The sequence below is a fragment of the Podarcis gaigeae genome (genome assembly GCF_964106915.1).
Source record: "Podarcis gaigeae genome assembly, chromosome: 2".
Taxonomy (NCBI): domain Eukaryota; kingdom Metazoa; phylum Chordata; class Lepidosauria; order Squamata; family Lacertidae; genus Podarcis; species Podarcis gaigeae.
In genome coordinates, this window is record NC_139679.1 from 54,920,749 (window position 1) to 54,935,831 (window position 15,083).

At 42.2% G+C, this 15,083-nt stretch overlaps 2 protein-coding genes across 20 annotated transcripts in view; one reads left to right on the forward strand and one right to left on the reverse strand.

The window, feature by feature from the left end:
* The first annotated feature begins 4,296 nt into the window (after nucleotides 1-4,296).
* Nucleotides 4,297-7,616, forward strand: GPR151 (G protein-coupled receptor 151). Its single transcript, XM_083728293.1, has one exon. The coding sequence runs from the start codon at nucleotides 4,475-4,477 to the stop codon at nucleotides 5,708-5,710; it is 1,236 nt and encodes a 411-aa protein (XP_083584419.1). The 5' UTR covers nucleotides 4,297-4,474; the 3' UTR covers nucleotides 5,711-7,616.
* A 1,910-nt stretch (nucleotides 7,617-9,526) lies between these two features.
* The window catches only part of TCERG1 (transcription elongation regulator 1), a 36,072-nt gene continuing 30,515 nt past the window's right edge, over nucleotides 9,527-15,083 (reverse strand). For 13 of the 19 annotated variants that reach the window (XM_083728224.1, XM_083728237.1, XM_083728238.1 and 10 more), the window contains 4 exons: nucleotides 13,561-13,740; nucleotides 12,655-12,738; nucleotides 12,391-12,491; nucleotides 9,527-10,686 (listed from right to left, as the gene is read on the reverse strand). In XM_083728224.1, the coding sequence (XP_083584350.1) occupies nucleotides 10,485-10,686; nucleotides 12,391-12,491; nucleotides 12,655-12,738; nucleotides 13,561-13,740 (567 nt within the window). In that variant the 3' untranslated portion in view covers nucleotides 9,527-10,484. Of the gene's footprint in view, nucleotides 10,687-10,881; nucleotides 11,046-12,390; nucleotides 12,492-12,654; nucleotides 12,739-13,560; nucleotides 13,741-15,083 lie in introns of all 19 variants that reach the window. The other 6 variants (XM_083728225.1, XM_083728231.1, XM_083728233.1 and 3 more) reach the window with 4 other exon arrangements.

Genomic DNA, 15,083 nt, shown 5'->3' on the forward strand with positions numbered 1-15,083 from the left:
CTGAAACAAAGTTCTTAACCTGAGGTACTATTTCTGGGTTAACGGAGTCTGTAACCTGAAGCGTCTGTAACCTGAAGTGTCTGTCACCCGAGGTACAACTGTACCCTTAAATATTTTTTTATTTTAAAAAAGCACTGCATGTAGCCCATGAGTTAGGTCGCCATTGCTTCCATTTTACAGATAAGCAAATCCAAGAGTTAGATTCAGCAAGGGAGGTTGGCTCAAGGAAACATGCCGTTGCATACAGAGATTTTCTATGGACACAGATAGACAGTGTTCATTCAGGTCCCATGGAAATGTCTGGATGTAGCTGTCAATGTGAATGAATATACTTATGTATGTGGCTGGAGCCAGTGATATGGCAAAGGCCACCAACATCTCATAAGGATGAACAGAGACTGGAACACAGGCTGCCAATGTGAAAAACAGCAATACCCTGCTGTCAACCCAACAAACTGCACACTGCATACGTCAGGCAGATACTATTTTGGCTAACAATGTAGTTGCATGATCAGCCATGCCAGTTAAGAAAAGTACTGATGCTTCAAATATTACATGTGCTGAGATAGTTTAATGTTTGCAGGTAGAAGCTATCCCCTGCTCTTCTTTTGCTCAGATGGCATTGCAATAGCCTTTGGTATCAGATGCATTTAGCCCTGGCAGATGGAAGCTTTCAAAATAGACACAAATTCTCATGGGAGTATTCCATAATGATTGCATTGCTAAGCCTGAGGAAGGCAGGCCAAGCACCACCACACGGCATGTTTGGGGCAAATACTGGGGACCACAATAGAGTATTATTTGTGAGTTGGGTCCATGCTGGTGGTTATACCTGTAGGAGGATATTGCTGCAGAGTATTTCATTGCATTTTGTGTGGTTTTCAGCTTGTGCGTTTGGAGAAGTAAGTTTCCATTGTTGTGATGTAACCAAGGAAGTCATAGTGGGAGTGGGACGACATCTGTCAATCTGTTTTGGGGGATTCTCTCAAGCCTCCTAAGCAGATTGAGGGAAGGTGTGGAGAAAGAAGTAGGAAGGGGAAATGGCTAGGCTCAAATGGAGATGGTAGCTACTCATAAAAAAACATTCACTGTAAAAACAAAGAAACCTACCATCTGCAATCAGAGCGGTGTGTTTGTTTTTGGTGGCAGGAGAGAAATAGGAATAAACACATTGGCACCATTCTTGAAGAAAGTAGCTAAATCAACAAATCAGCAAGCCAGGTTGACACCTGGGTATATGATTCATGTTCTCACAAGCTCACTGATACTCCCACCACCTACACATCTTTAGTATCAGGCAAACTATGGCACAGAAAAAATGAGCAGTAGGTAGTGCTGCTGAGGCTTTCTAAGAGGAAATGAATTATATATATACTAATGTGCTGCAATGAGAATAATGCTCCTTGTCACTTTAAAAAGTGGCCCATTTGTAATACCAGCTGGGGAACAGTGAGTGAATAATAAGCAGACAACCCACTTCACTGTCTTCCTTGGATCAGAAAGCAAAAAGAATAATCTTTTCCTTCCTGCTTACCCGCACAGGTGGGAAAAGCAGTGCAACATGGTCAGCCTTATTAAAATAGTGGCTGCGCACATGTCCATTTCATTTTCTACCCATTTGTTTTTCTACATGATACCCAGTGTAAGCTTTTAGTAAGATTGAACTGGCTGAGAATATTAAATAGGGCAAATATAGCAGCAGCAGCAACAACTGGGCTTTGTTCTCCACACAGGACAAGTACAGTGGTACCTCAGGTTACATATGCTTCAGGTTACAGACACTTCAGGTTACAAACTCCGCTAACCCAGAAATAGTGCTTCAGGTTAAGAACTTTGCTTCAGGATGAGAACAGAAATCGCATGGCGGCAGTGGGAGGCCCCATTAGCTAAAGTGGTGCTTCAGGTTAAGAACAGTTTCAGGTTAAGAACGGACCTCCAGAACGAATTAAGTACGTAACCAGAGGTACCACTGAATTTGAGGTTTTGGTTTTCAACCATCATAATTTCTAGGGTATCTGACACTAAACTTGTGGACAGTGATGTAGCATCAAATTCAAATGCCCATTAACCCTCACCAATCATTAAATGGTAAAAAGCCCATCCTACCAACTTATTAGGATGCGGGTGGCGCTGTGGGTAAAACCTCTGTGCCTAGGACTTGCCGATCATATGGTCGGCGGTTCGAATCCCCGTGGCGGGGTGAGCTCTCGTTGTTCAGTCCCAGCTCCTGCCCACCTAGCAGTTCAAAAGCACTCTTAAGTGCAAGCAGATAAATAGGTACCACTTTATAGTGGGAAGGTAAACGGCGTTTCCGTGCGCTGCGCTGGTGCTGGCTCACCAGCTGCAGCTTCGTCACGCTGGCCACGTGACCCGGAAGTGTCCTCGGATGGCGCCGGCTCACGGCCTCTAGAGCGAGATGAGCACGCAACCCTAGAGTCGGACACGACTGGTCCGTACGGGCAGGGGTACCTTTACCTTTACTAACTTATTGGCATCCTGTACCTAGCTGTGGTTCTGGATGCCACACTTTAAGAAGTATATAAACTAACTGGAACAGGTTCCAAAGAGGGCAGTAATGGTGGTCAGCCATATGGAAAACAAGTCCTATGATGAAAGTTGAAGGAAATGGGCACGTTCAGCCAGGAGGAAAGAAAACTGAGGTGGGACTCCTCAAATAGGAGAAGGTCTGTCACATAGAAGAGGCAAGGATTTGCTCTCAACTTTCCCAGAAGACAGGCCTAGATATAATGGTCTTAAATTATGGGAGGATAAATTTCTGTTGAACTTTAGTAGAATGTGATTCTTAGCAAAGTGTGGTGGTTAGCGTGTTCGACTAGGACCTGGGGAGACCAGGGTTCAAATGCCAACCCAGCCATGAAACTCACTGGATGACTGTGCACCAGGCACTGTTTCTCAGCTGAATCTGCCTCATCGGGTGGTTGTGAGGATAAGATGCGGAGGGAGAAAAATCTGTATCCTGTGAAATGATCTAAAATAATATATACAAATGGAGGCAATATGGCGTGGGCCACGGTGCAGCAGAGCTCCTGAAGGCAGCTGTGCTGCCTAGCAGGCTCCCGGGCCACCAGGATTGCTGCCGCTAACACCGTCACCGGGGTTGAACCAGGGGCACCCAGCGGGTCAACCGAGGGAACCGCCAAACACTCCCCCAGCGATCCTCATCAAGCCAGGGCTGAGAACACCCGCCCACGCGCCGGTGGAGCTCTGGGGCCTTGGAGGCCTAAGGAGCCAGCAGAAAAAGAAGGAAAAAGGAAAGAAAAGGGAGCCCCGACCTCCTCCCCAGCTTACTGTCATCACTACTGCCACAAAGGGAGAACAGAGGTAGGAGAGCACCGGGAGGGCCAGAGAGGCCTCGAAAAACCACGCAGTCAAGCCAGGCCCGACCCAAGCCTACCTCCACAGTGGCTAACGTGCCTAGAGCAGGCTGGGACCCAGAGGGAAGCAGCGCAACGGACAACTCCCCACAAGAGAAGAGAACGCGGCTTAACACCATCCAAAAAAAACCTATTTTTATTTTTTAGGTGTCCCCCCCCCAGTATGTTTCATTTTTTCCAATTTAAAAAACAAAACAAAAACAAAACACGTTTCTCCCCCCCCCCATTTTTAAATATTTTTCCTTTTTAAGGGGGGCACTGCTGTTGCAGCCACCTTTTACTCATATTTTTACTTTTTAAATCCCAACCCCCCACTCTCTTAAATAATAATAAAAATAAATAAATAAATCTCTCCCCCCCCCTTCTCCTTAAAATAATATAAATTTAAGTTTAAAAAACCCCCAGTAAAAGAGCATGGAATATACCCATGTCAAATGTTTATCAAATCATTAAGAGAGTCTGCTCAGTGACACCACCCTGTCATTAACTCACAGAACTGCAAAGGCAATTTTCTATGAAGTTTGCACCTGTAGCACCTGGAGTGGAGCTTTTTGAGTTCTACATATTTTTGGCATGATTGCAGAATTATTTTAGCCAATGGCCCAAGTTCAAATTAGCATCGAAATCAGAAAACCATTCAGTCCTGCTGTTTACGCTAATAAATGTCCAGAGATTAGCTGCACATTATAGTTTGTAAAAAAATAAATAATAGTAATAAAAGGAATCGGGCACAGCATTTTTGAGTTTTACATCATTTATGGAAGAATCACTTTAATTACTCCATGGGGCTGCTACACAGGTTATTAGACTTGCTAATAAGCAGCAGACTACGTGCTCCCACCAGGGGACTGTCAATCAAAGCCGTCGCAGGTATATAGCAATGAGAGGATCTGGCTAGAACCACATGTACTGTATCAAGGCTTTTCGCAGAGGTTTTGTATTACTTACAGAATGGTAGATTTTCCTCACCCACAGAGGGCTTAAAGGAGACAGAACGGCGCAAGGAGGATTTACCTCCCATTGGCGTGCATCATCGACAAAAACAGAGGCTTTGGTGGACAGAATCTGCCTTCAGCACCATGAACAGTTCCCTGGCTTTACCAATCCATTATGCAGGAGGCTATGAGCCCCAGGATTCCAAGGAGTGGAAGGTGGTGATCCCAGCCTTCTTGGGGGTGATCTGCCTGGCTGGCTTTGCAGGGAATGTGTGTGTCATTGGGATCCTACTGTACAACTCCAAGAAAGGGAAGCCGTCCATGATCCACTCCTTGATCCTCAACCTCAGCCTGGCAGACCTGCTCCTCGTCCTCTTTGTTGTGCCCTTCAGGGCAGCGGCTTACTCCAGAGGAGCCTGGTACCTGGGGTGGTTTCTTTGCAAAACCTCTGACTGGTTCCGACACGCTTGCATGACAGCCAAGAGCTTGACCATCGCTGTGGTTGCCAAGACTTGCTTCATGTATGCAAATAACCCGGCTAAGCAGGTGAGCATCAAATGGCACACCATCTGCGTTGTGCTGCTGGCGATTTGGCTGCTGGCCTTAGGAATCCCGCTGCCTTTGTGGTTCTTCAGCAGCCTCTGGGAGCCGGAGGTAGGCTCTGCTTTGTGCATCGTGAGCATTCCAGCCCATGCTCACGAGTTTATGTCAGCCTTTGTCAAGCTTTATCCCCTGCTGGTCTTTTGCACCCCCCTCACTTTTGCTTTCTTTTATTTCTGGAGAGCTTATGGCAGATGCCAGCGGAGGGGGACCAAGACTCAGAACCTGAGGAACCAGATCAGATCCAGGTGCCTGACTATGATGCTTCTGAGTGTTACTGTCACCTCTGCTGTGATGTGGCTTCCTGACTGGATATCTTGGCTGTGGGTCTGGCACCTGAAGAAGGGTGGGCCTGCTCCCCCACAAGGATTCATGGCCACTACCCAGGTCCTGATGTTTGCCATCTCTTCAGCCAACCCTCTCATCTTTGTACTGATGTCAGAAGAGTTCAGGGAGGGTTTCAAAGGCTTGTGGAAAAGGCTTACGCTGAAGAAACCTCTGCCTGCCCCAGAAGATCAGGAGGAAACCGTGGTTGACAACACGGAGGAAGCCCCAGATTCTGTTCCTTCTCCAGAGGTAGTGACTCCTGATGAAGAAAAAGAGCCCCCCTCCGTCCCTCAAACCTCAGAAAGCATGGAAATCAAGAAGGAGATGCCCATTTTGCCAGATGTTGAACAATTCTGGCATGACAGGGAAGCAGTCCCTGATGCTCAAGACAATGACCCTATTCCTTGGGAACATGAAGGGCAAGAGACAGTAGGTTGTGATCAACAGAACTGAAGTTAGAAAGTTGATATATATATATAATCATAATTTTGTTGCTTACTTGGAGTAATGCTGAACTGGGTATACTACTTTAGTTTTACACCTTTGCATGTGTGCTTGGGACTTATCAACGTCTTCAGAATTAATGTAATGAACAAATGCAACTGTCAGTTAATCATTCCAGTTATTCTGCTGTGAGATTTTTATTTCTCATTTTACTTAAAATGCATGTCTTGTACTTTCAGATGGTGATTTAAGTTAAAATTTCAGGAAGAAAAAAATAGTAATTTGGTTACATTTGCAAAGTAGTTTTGCATCAAGAAGTGAGCTGAAATTGCATGAGATGACTATAAAACAGAAGGGCTTTGTGCTTATTTATAATACATACTCTGTATATAGGTTTTGTAGGCACACTTTGGGGTGAACAATTATGGCTTTGAACAGGTTTTGACCAACTCAAAAAGAAGGGCAGAGCAAAAGGTGTAATTTGGTTTTAACTAATGAAGCAGTATGCATGACAGGTTCTCTCATTATTACACTTAGTATGTATTAAACATGCTCAAAGAAAATGTGGCTCATGTTTTTCTGCTAACTGATTAGCCTTCTTAATGGGCTTGCCACTTGACACGAATAACAGAAATAAGCTTTATAGTCTAAGTATAGTGTTCCAAACCAGGTGTGTAGAAATCTTCCATTCCACTGTATAGTCATTTAGCAATTAATATAACATTTGTATTTGGCAGCAAGGCAAGTTTTGAACAAGAGCCAAAATGAAGTGGTATCATTTTCACCAGGACCTTATTATGCAACCGGTATATATATTTTTCCAAAGCAACATTTCTATATTACTTTATCTCTCAATTGTAGATACAGTTGGCTGTTTCATCTTCATATGAGGACTCACTCGCTCTCATTTAAAATACTGTTTTTGAAAAGAGCAAGTGAGTTACTGATTGAGTTCTATCATCAGGTGTGGCTCATTTCCACAGTTCTGGAAATACAACTTTTGTATATGCAGGACAGGATTAGTCTTATTTCAGTGCAAGGCAACATGCATTATCCATCACATAGCAATACTGTTCACAACTGCTGAAGCACATTTGTATATGAAAGGAAAAACTGACTCCAGCAAACTGGCTTTTAAAACGTGCTATTCGTCCTTATAGGTTTTCTGAGTGCTTAAAGGTGGAACTGTACATACATACATAAAAAGTTCAGAGGATTAAAGTTACAGTTCAGATCTTGCAGCTGTTCGATTCCGATGTATTGATGACATTTTAATTGGTACATGTCCCTCTGAAACGAACAGGGACACAACAACTGTTCCTGGAAACATTTTAAATGCATAGAACTGTTAATAGGGCTGGCCAAAGACATTTCTGTTGCCTCTAGTGGCTACTACACTGTGAGATTCAATGTGTTTGCCTTAGGCTGCATTAATAGAACTGAGGACATTGGGGAGTAACAATGTATATTGTGGATGAAATCCAGTGCTGCCTTTTCTGCTTGCAGAACAGATGTTGATCCAGTGGAGAGAGTCTTTTACCATACAACGAAAAATAATTTTCACTGCTTCCCTTTTCCTCCTGCAGCCTCCTGCAAGTCTGTTCAGGAAGTTGGCAGATCCTCCAGAAAAGTGTTAGGTGGCAAAGCAGGCTGAGTGGGAAGTGGTAGAAATCACCTCCCCTTTTTACATTAGCAGATTATTCCACTGGATCAAACCTGGAACAGCAACACTGCATTTTGCCAAGTAAGAATTGTGCTTCTGTGACATTGCAAAATATCCTGAGATGCAGCTCTTGGATTACGTGCTACTGTATTTTTGCTTGTAAAAAAATTGCCAACCCGAACAACTACTTAGATTATGTGTGGTTAAACATGCCAGTTTCAATAAACTTCCAAGTCGTTTGGTTATCCATAAGTGCATTTTCACTTGGTTGTGTACAGAGCATTGTATCTTTCATCACTATGCTTAGTTTGATTGCAACTGCATTGGCTGCTGTTTGTGCAATAAGACGTGGGTGTTCAGATTGCTCCTGCTGCACCAGGCTCACCTTATTGAGGTAGTAACTATATTTGATGCAACCACAAAAGCTGTGTTTTTTTGCTTTCCCCCTCCTCAGCAGGCAAGTTTATAAAGCCAAGTGTTTACCAAAGACATGGTTTATATTGTGTACCTTACCAGCACTGTAGAAACAGACACAAAATTAAAATGTACTACAATACTGAAAAGGAATACTAGTATAATACTTTGCATCTGTAGGATGTCTCTGGAATTATAAAGGTAAAGGTAAAGGTACCCCTGCCCGTACGGGCCAGTCTTGACAGACTCTGGGGTTGTGCGCCCATCTCACTCAAGAGGCCGGGGGCCAGCGCTGTCCGGAGACACTTCCGGGTCACGTGGCCAGCGTGACATCGCTGCTCTGGCCAGAGCCAGAGCCGCACACGGAAACGCCGTTTACCTTCCCGCTAGTAAGCGGTCCCTATTTATCTACTTGCACCCAGGGGTGCTTTCGAACTGCTAGGTTGGCAGGCGCTGGGACCGAACGACGGGAGCGCACCCCGCCGCAGGGATTCGAACCGCCGACCTTTCGATCGGCAAGCCCTAGGCGCTGAGGTTTTACCCACAGCGCCACCTGCGTCCCCGCCCTCTGGAATTATACAGGAGAAATATTCCACCAGTCATATGTTGATCCAAGTTCTTTCATTGAAATGGTCTGCAAGCAATAGGGGGCGGGGGGTGTGTGTTTGTAAATGCATATACAACCTATGACAACACCGTAATTTTCCATTCATGGCGCGTATCATAAATGATCTGGCAACTCTAAAGAGAAAACAGCCCTGCAGAACTCGCTTTACTTTCATTAGTGAGGAAATGTGCACATACTTAGGCATTTTTAAAAGAAGCATTTGCGGCTAAACTGCTCTGTGGTACTTAGAAATAAAAGCTATACTTTATTTTTACCTTGAAATTCAACAAAATATAGATGCTGTTAGTATTTTATTCACACCCCTCCCCCAAAAGCACTGGAATTGGACAGTCAAATCTAGTTGGACAGTAATCATTCCCTCTGATTTCAAGCTAGACCTGTCAATCACAAGAGCTTTCCCATTTCTCTTGGTGCTTTACCTTTTTCTCAAAGCACCCTGCCGTTTTTGTTATAAGGTAAGCTTTAGAGACATGTTCTCTACAGCATTTGTTGCGCGTTCAAATCACCAAACTTTGGGGGTGGGATTCTTGTCTTGTCTTGAGGCATCTCATACACCTTGGACAAGCCCAGAATCCCTCTAAAGCAATTTACATTAGCTTGGGAATCCTCTGAATCCACTACAAACCCTTATCCTTTGATATAATTCCTCAAAAAGTAAAAAATTATTTCCCCCTCCCCATTATGATGCCCATGCTCTGACATTTTGACTACTTTAAACATGTAGGTGATTTTTCCATAAAAATCCCATGCCTATTTGTATGATTTCCATATTGCCTGACTCATCAAATAAACACTTAGGATGTGATCCTATGATTGCTGTGGAAGTCCAGGAATGTTAGCCCTCATAAGTCTTCCCACTGTGGGTGTGGCAACATCTGCCATCAAATTATGCCAGCCTTGGAACTAATATACTTACTTTCCTTCCCACTGCGCAAGAAAACCTGGAAATAAGAAGAAAAAAACTTCTGCCTATCTAAAATGGGGAGGAGGGAATAGAAAAAAGTGCCACCATCTTATACCCTGCTAGGGCTATGGATATGGTATTTCCTTTGCTTCAGATTCTCCCTCCTCCACTCTGCCCAAATGTAATGAGCCATTTACTAAGCATGTACAATTCATATATAAAAAGGGTTGGTTTATTGTCGTTCAAATACGTAAACTGAACAATCCCAACATTTCAAAATTAAACTTTAGAAACACAAGTTTAACATTCAAAACAGGAATATAGTTTACAAGAAATACCCAGAAGGGAACTTCATATTCTAATCCAGAAGTTGGTAGAGATCACTTTATGGTAAATAAAAGTGTATTTGTACAACCGTGCTATCCTGGGGAACACACTTTTTCCTGTGCATTTCCAATTTACAGCAAAAACATTACCGACTACTGGGCAAAGCAACTTGATTGTGCCTACTGGGGAGGACAAAGGAGAGGGGGGAATCAAAGCAGGCCTGTGAACAAGATCAAATGGTGTTTATTCAATTTGGTCACTGCAAGGCTCATTCTCCTCTCATGCTGGATCTGACGTTAATGGGGTTAGTCCTGATTTATATACAGGAAAGGCCACGCATGAGTAGAGAATTAGGCCCTATATTTTCAGGTTCATGAAGGGGCATAATCTTACTGCGGTCTTCAGCAGTCAATAGTTTAATCATAAGAATGCCTGACCTTGGCTCTCCCATTAGGATATCTGCGGTATTTTTTGCCGTTCTTAACTTCAAACCACAAATATCAATCATCCCAAGGCTTTCACATGTAACGCTGCCAAGAACGCTTCAAAATGCTACCAACATTCACACCTTGTACACAGATATCGCATTGTTCTAGGACCTAAAAATCACTGGAAATAGCTGCATGGTTAGAATATTTGTCAGTCATGCGACAAAGAGAAAAAGCATTGATAATGCAAATGTTCTCTCTGCATAGAGACTGCTTTATGTTCACAAATGTTGCTTTTCTCTCTGCTCCTTGGATGGTTTTTGCAATAGGTTCATGGTAATGTATACAATTAAACCTGACAGATGGCTCATGCAATCTTCTTGACTTAACAGATATTCTTGTTCAAGAGTATGTCACAATTATTTTGTTGTTCGTCTTGTAGGCTCTGAAGCTGTGGGAGGAGGCGGGGGACCTCTGCGATCTAAGTCATCTACATAGGACACAATGAGTTTGCGTCTCTCCTCCGGCACACAGTCAAGTACCAGATAACGTTTGTCATTCTGTAATATCTTTTCGATATCCTTCAGGTGCTGGTCAGATTCCTGGATCAGCTTTTTGGATCTGCAATTAAGTGTAAGGGTCATCATTACCATTGGATGGCTGAGTACACCGCAGAAATGAACTGGAATCTTGGTGAAGATACTAGTGGACAGGTGTCCCAGTAACAATTCCACCCACCAAAATCAATCTCTCTTGACATTGCAATCAGGTAGGCCAAATGCTCAAAAGGACACAGAGACTGGGCTATCCTCTCACCTATAAGGTTGCCCCTTCAGGTCAGGGGTGAGGCAAAATGGCAGGGATGTGTGAATGTAAAAAATCTTGCACTGCCACTGCCTGTGCTGTATCTGTTCTGCAGGTAAACAGAAGACTTCAGTCTCAAGGGCTGCCAGTACCTTTTAAAATCAGCACTAATTAAACTATAAAAATGTAAAATAAGAAAAATGAGCACATTTCAAATTAAACACTGCAGTTGAAGAACACCTGTAGAAAATGGATGCCAATATCCCAGTTGTACTTCAGACCAACCGAAGATAAATATGATTATTTACATTCATTTGAGACAGTGCTTTATTTCAATGACAACAATAGCAATAATCAAGTATAAGAGAATAAGCCTGAGTGGGGAGCTCAGGCCATCAATTTCTGAATAAAGCACCACTGCCCACAAGAACTGTTGTTGCCAGTCTTTTCTTCATCTTCCTGGGGCTACTTAAAGAACCAAGAAGGAAATGAGTAAGAGAATTCCAGCCTACAAAGCTAAGCTCCTCAAGTAGAGATCAGCTGAGATCACTAATAGCTGAAGGCAAATCTGTTATTTTGTTAGTTAACATTTCTGAAACTGCACTGAACACTTGAGCATATAGGAGGTATATAAACAACGTAAATTGTTAAATAGATACTCTGCAAAAGGACTAACTAAAAAGAAAAGTACACAACCTATTGGGGTCAAATTATCCTTAGTAAATGGATAGAATTATCCATGGGTAGGGACTGCTGTTAACTAAACAATCAGTGGCTTGGAGCAGAAAGAGTGCTTTCTCATCAGCTCTCCCACAGGGGCTAGAATAGCCTTTGCCAACCTGATGCCCTCCAAATGATTTGGATGACAACTTGCTGCAGCTCCAGCCAACGTGCTGGTAGGATGCTGCGAGCATGGCTGTTGGCTGGGGCTGATGAGAGCAGTAGTCCTAAACATCTGGAAGAGGCTAACTGAGCTCAACAACTCTTCATAATGCAGCAGCACAATGTAGAAGGAGTTGTGCTACACTGTAAGAAACAGTGAATGATAATAATACAGGTTGTAGCATATAAACATTGTGGATCACAAAATGGTTTTGAGGAAGAGCTTGCACAAAACGAGAGGAACTCTTCTGGACTTGGGGCAACTTTCTTCATGCAACACTCTTCTGCTAGGTCAGAAACAACCCTTATGGGAGTGGAAGAACAGCTCTGTATCCAACCCAATCTGTTCACACTGCTAAGTAAAAATTCAGAGCTAGGGTTTTCTAGAGCAGGCCACATATTTTACAAAATATACATCTCTAAATATTTGTGTACTAAAAATTAGCCTGGCACAGATATTCAATTTGAACAGCAGCATCCCCAAAATCCAAATCCATATTTTGGATACTTTCAAATACATGGAAAGAACTGAGGGTAATCCATTTTCCCCATTTAAAAAAAATGCTAAAGCTAACCAGATATTCAACATAAATATTAAAAGGCTGAAGAACCATCTCTGTGTTGCTTTTGAATACACACCTGTATGTTATAAATTTGGTCTCTTTCAAAAGCGTTCTGAAATCCGCTTTGGCTGTAATATATTTGTCTCTGATGTACTCTTCAAACTCTCTTTGCTTTTTCTGCATGAAAAGAAAGAAGCAAATTTGGACATTGCATCTCCATTACAACATAGATCTCCTAATGTCTGTTAAGGGCTGCTGAACAAAATATATGAGGGAGGAAATTGCTGTTTGTTTTAAGATCACATGGGTAGTCTAGAATGACCACTGTAAGGCTTCTTACCCTGTCACTGGAGGAGAATTTAATACACCTGGGATCTTCTTTAATTATTTTCTTTACTTCTTTCCATGTTGACGTTAAGGTAATCTTTTGAAATAGAAAAATAGAAATATTACAGGCTGGGGTAAGAAATTGCAAACATGCAATACTAAGCTGCAATTTTTGCAAAGGATGGTCTCTGACTTAACATGTGATAACCATAATCAGAGAAAAGCACCCAAAAGTAGAAGAGGCTGCTGCAAAGAAGCAAAGGACCTTTTATTCAGCAGATGTCCAGGGGGAAGGATTCACTCTCTCACAAACAGCCTATACTACTGCTGCACAACACAGGAAGTGGGATGCCCTTTAATTGTGCTCAAATGTTAAGTGAGGGGAAGGAGATATAAAGGTGCTGGCTGACAGTTTTGGTCTATTGTTACACTGTTTTCACTTTTGAACTCAATGCTACTTTTAAACAAGATTTGCAAAATAAAATAGGTTGAGAAACTGAAGTCATTTAAATAGTGAGAAGTTTAACTTGGTAGACTATAAATCAATACATGCTACTAAAATGTAGGATTAAACCTATTCCCTGCCCCACCAATAAACATTTTCATATGTATCTGAGATCTGCTACCAACCATCAGACTTTAGCAAAAGGAATCAGATAAATGTTTGCAAATCTCTTTCCACCCGCTCAACATAGCTCAGATCTAGAAACAGGGGCACAACATAATAGTTGGCTTGAACCGTCTACTTTGTAATTCAGCAAATACACATTTTGTTCCAAGATTTGCTAGGCAGAAGTCAGTGGAAAATGAAACGACAGTAGAAAATACCAATTTAATCTCAATAATATGTTGTAGTAAGATATAATACACACATAAAACTATGTTAGAAGCCAAGAAAAATTGCAGAGCATCTGCTTACTGATGAAGTTTCATCTAGAAGTTGCCGAAAATGCTCTTTCTTTTTCTTTGTAAGTGCCTCAATGTGTTCGTTAAATAGTTTTTCCTTCTCTTCTCTTTCCAGAAGGGAGCCAGATTCCCACCGATGATCTTTTCGAAGTGTCCTTCTAGTATCGGACCATGACACATCTGAAGATCGCACCTAATGGAAGGAATAATTTCAATCACTATACAGCTTGTTAAAATATATACTTCAAAAACTTTAGTTAATTTGCATTAAGATTATTACTATTATTGCTCCATTTATTACTTGTCCTTCACTAGAAAGTCCCTGGCTGGGTTACAGGAATATTAAAATATAGCATTAAAAACAGTTTAAAACTAATTACAGTCACAACTAGACCGGGTCGTAAAAATATGTGTCAAGTGTCAAAGTAATTCTCCATTACTTTGGTATAAATACATCTACCAAAGAGGGAGAAATATGTCTGCATTAATGTAAAAATATTCCCAAGGTGGTCTCTTTTGCTATGTGCCCCCGCCCAAAAAAAGAAGTGTGGATTTGGGCTGTTCTGAAGACAATACTTATACCTATGAGTTTCATGGAAACATTGAGCATTATCCAACTAAGTCATACTCAAGAGTAGCCCCCCCACACACACACAAAAGAAAAAAAGTAAAGTAAAAAAGAGTATTTGAAAGTAGAAGAACTTAGCTTAAAGAAAGATCAGTGAGAGCCGGGGGGGAAACGATCTGATCAGGCAGGAGAGAAAAAAATGAGGAGACTGTGCCTGCCTCCCAGAGTTCTTTGCTCTCCTGCCTCCGTCACATGATGAGGAATAATACCCAACCCATTTGGGTCATCAGCAACTGCCTCAAATATAGAAGGGCTTAAGTTACTGAATCCACCTGATTTCAGCAGAGTATAACTAGCAGTGGATATCACACATTACTTTGAACAAATGAGCTGGAGTCCTTGATTTAAAAATACTGACTGGTTATCTATGTAGATACCGGGGGAACAGTGACCCACCCCCCATTATACAAAATGTACAAACATACATACAGCCCCAAATTACTTCAAAGCAAAGAGAAATTAAGATATTGTGGTTTAAAGTATCTTCATGTATTTTCCATATGTTACAGACCATCAATGTCACATTCTCTTTGTTGTTATTATTCATTTTGAGGGAAGCAGGATTGGTTTTTTGCTATGCAACATTCCCTTTCCTTATCACGCTTTCTGTCTTTTGCTACCATTTGCTATTTCTTGGCAGAATTCTGCAAGTGATTTAACAGTCAAACCGTCTTCCCAGGGAACTCTGGAAACTGTAGCTCTGTGAGGGGGCTAGGGGTCTCCTATTGACTCTCAACATCCTTAACAAACTGCAGTTCTCAGAATTTTGGAGGGAAGCCATGACTGTTTAAAGTGGGGGGGGGGGAGGGAAGTCATGACTGTAAAATGGAGATGGAGCCCTAGTAATGTTCATTAATTTCTTTGAGTAGCTAAGCAAAACCTAGTTGAATACCATCCAATTATTACAC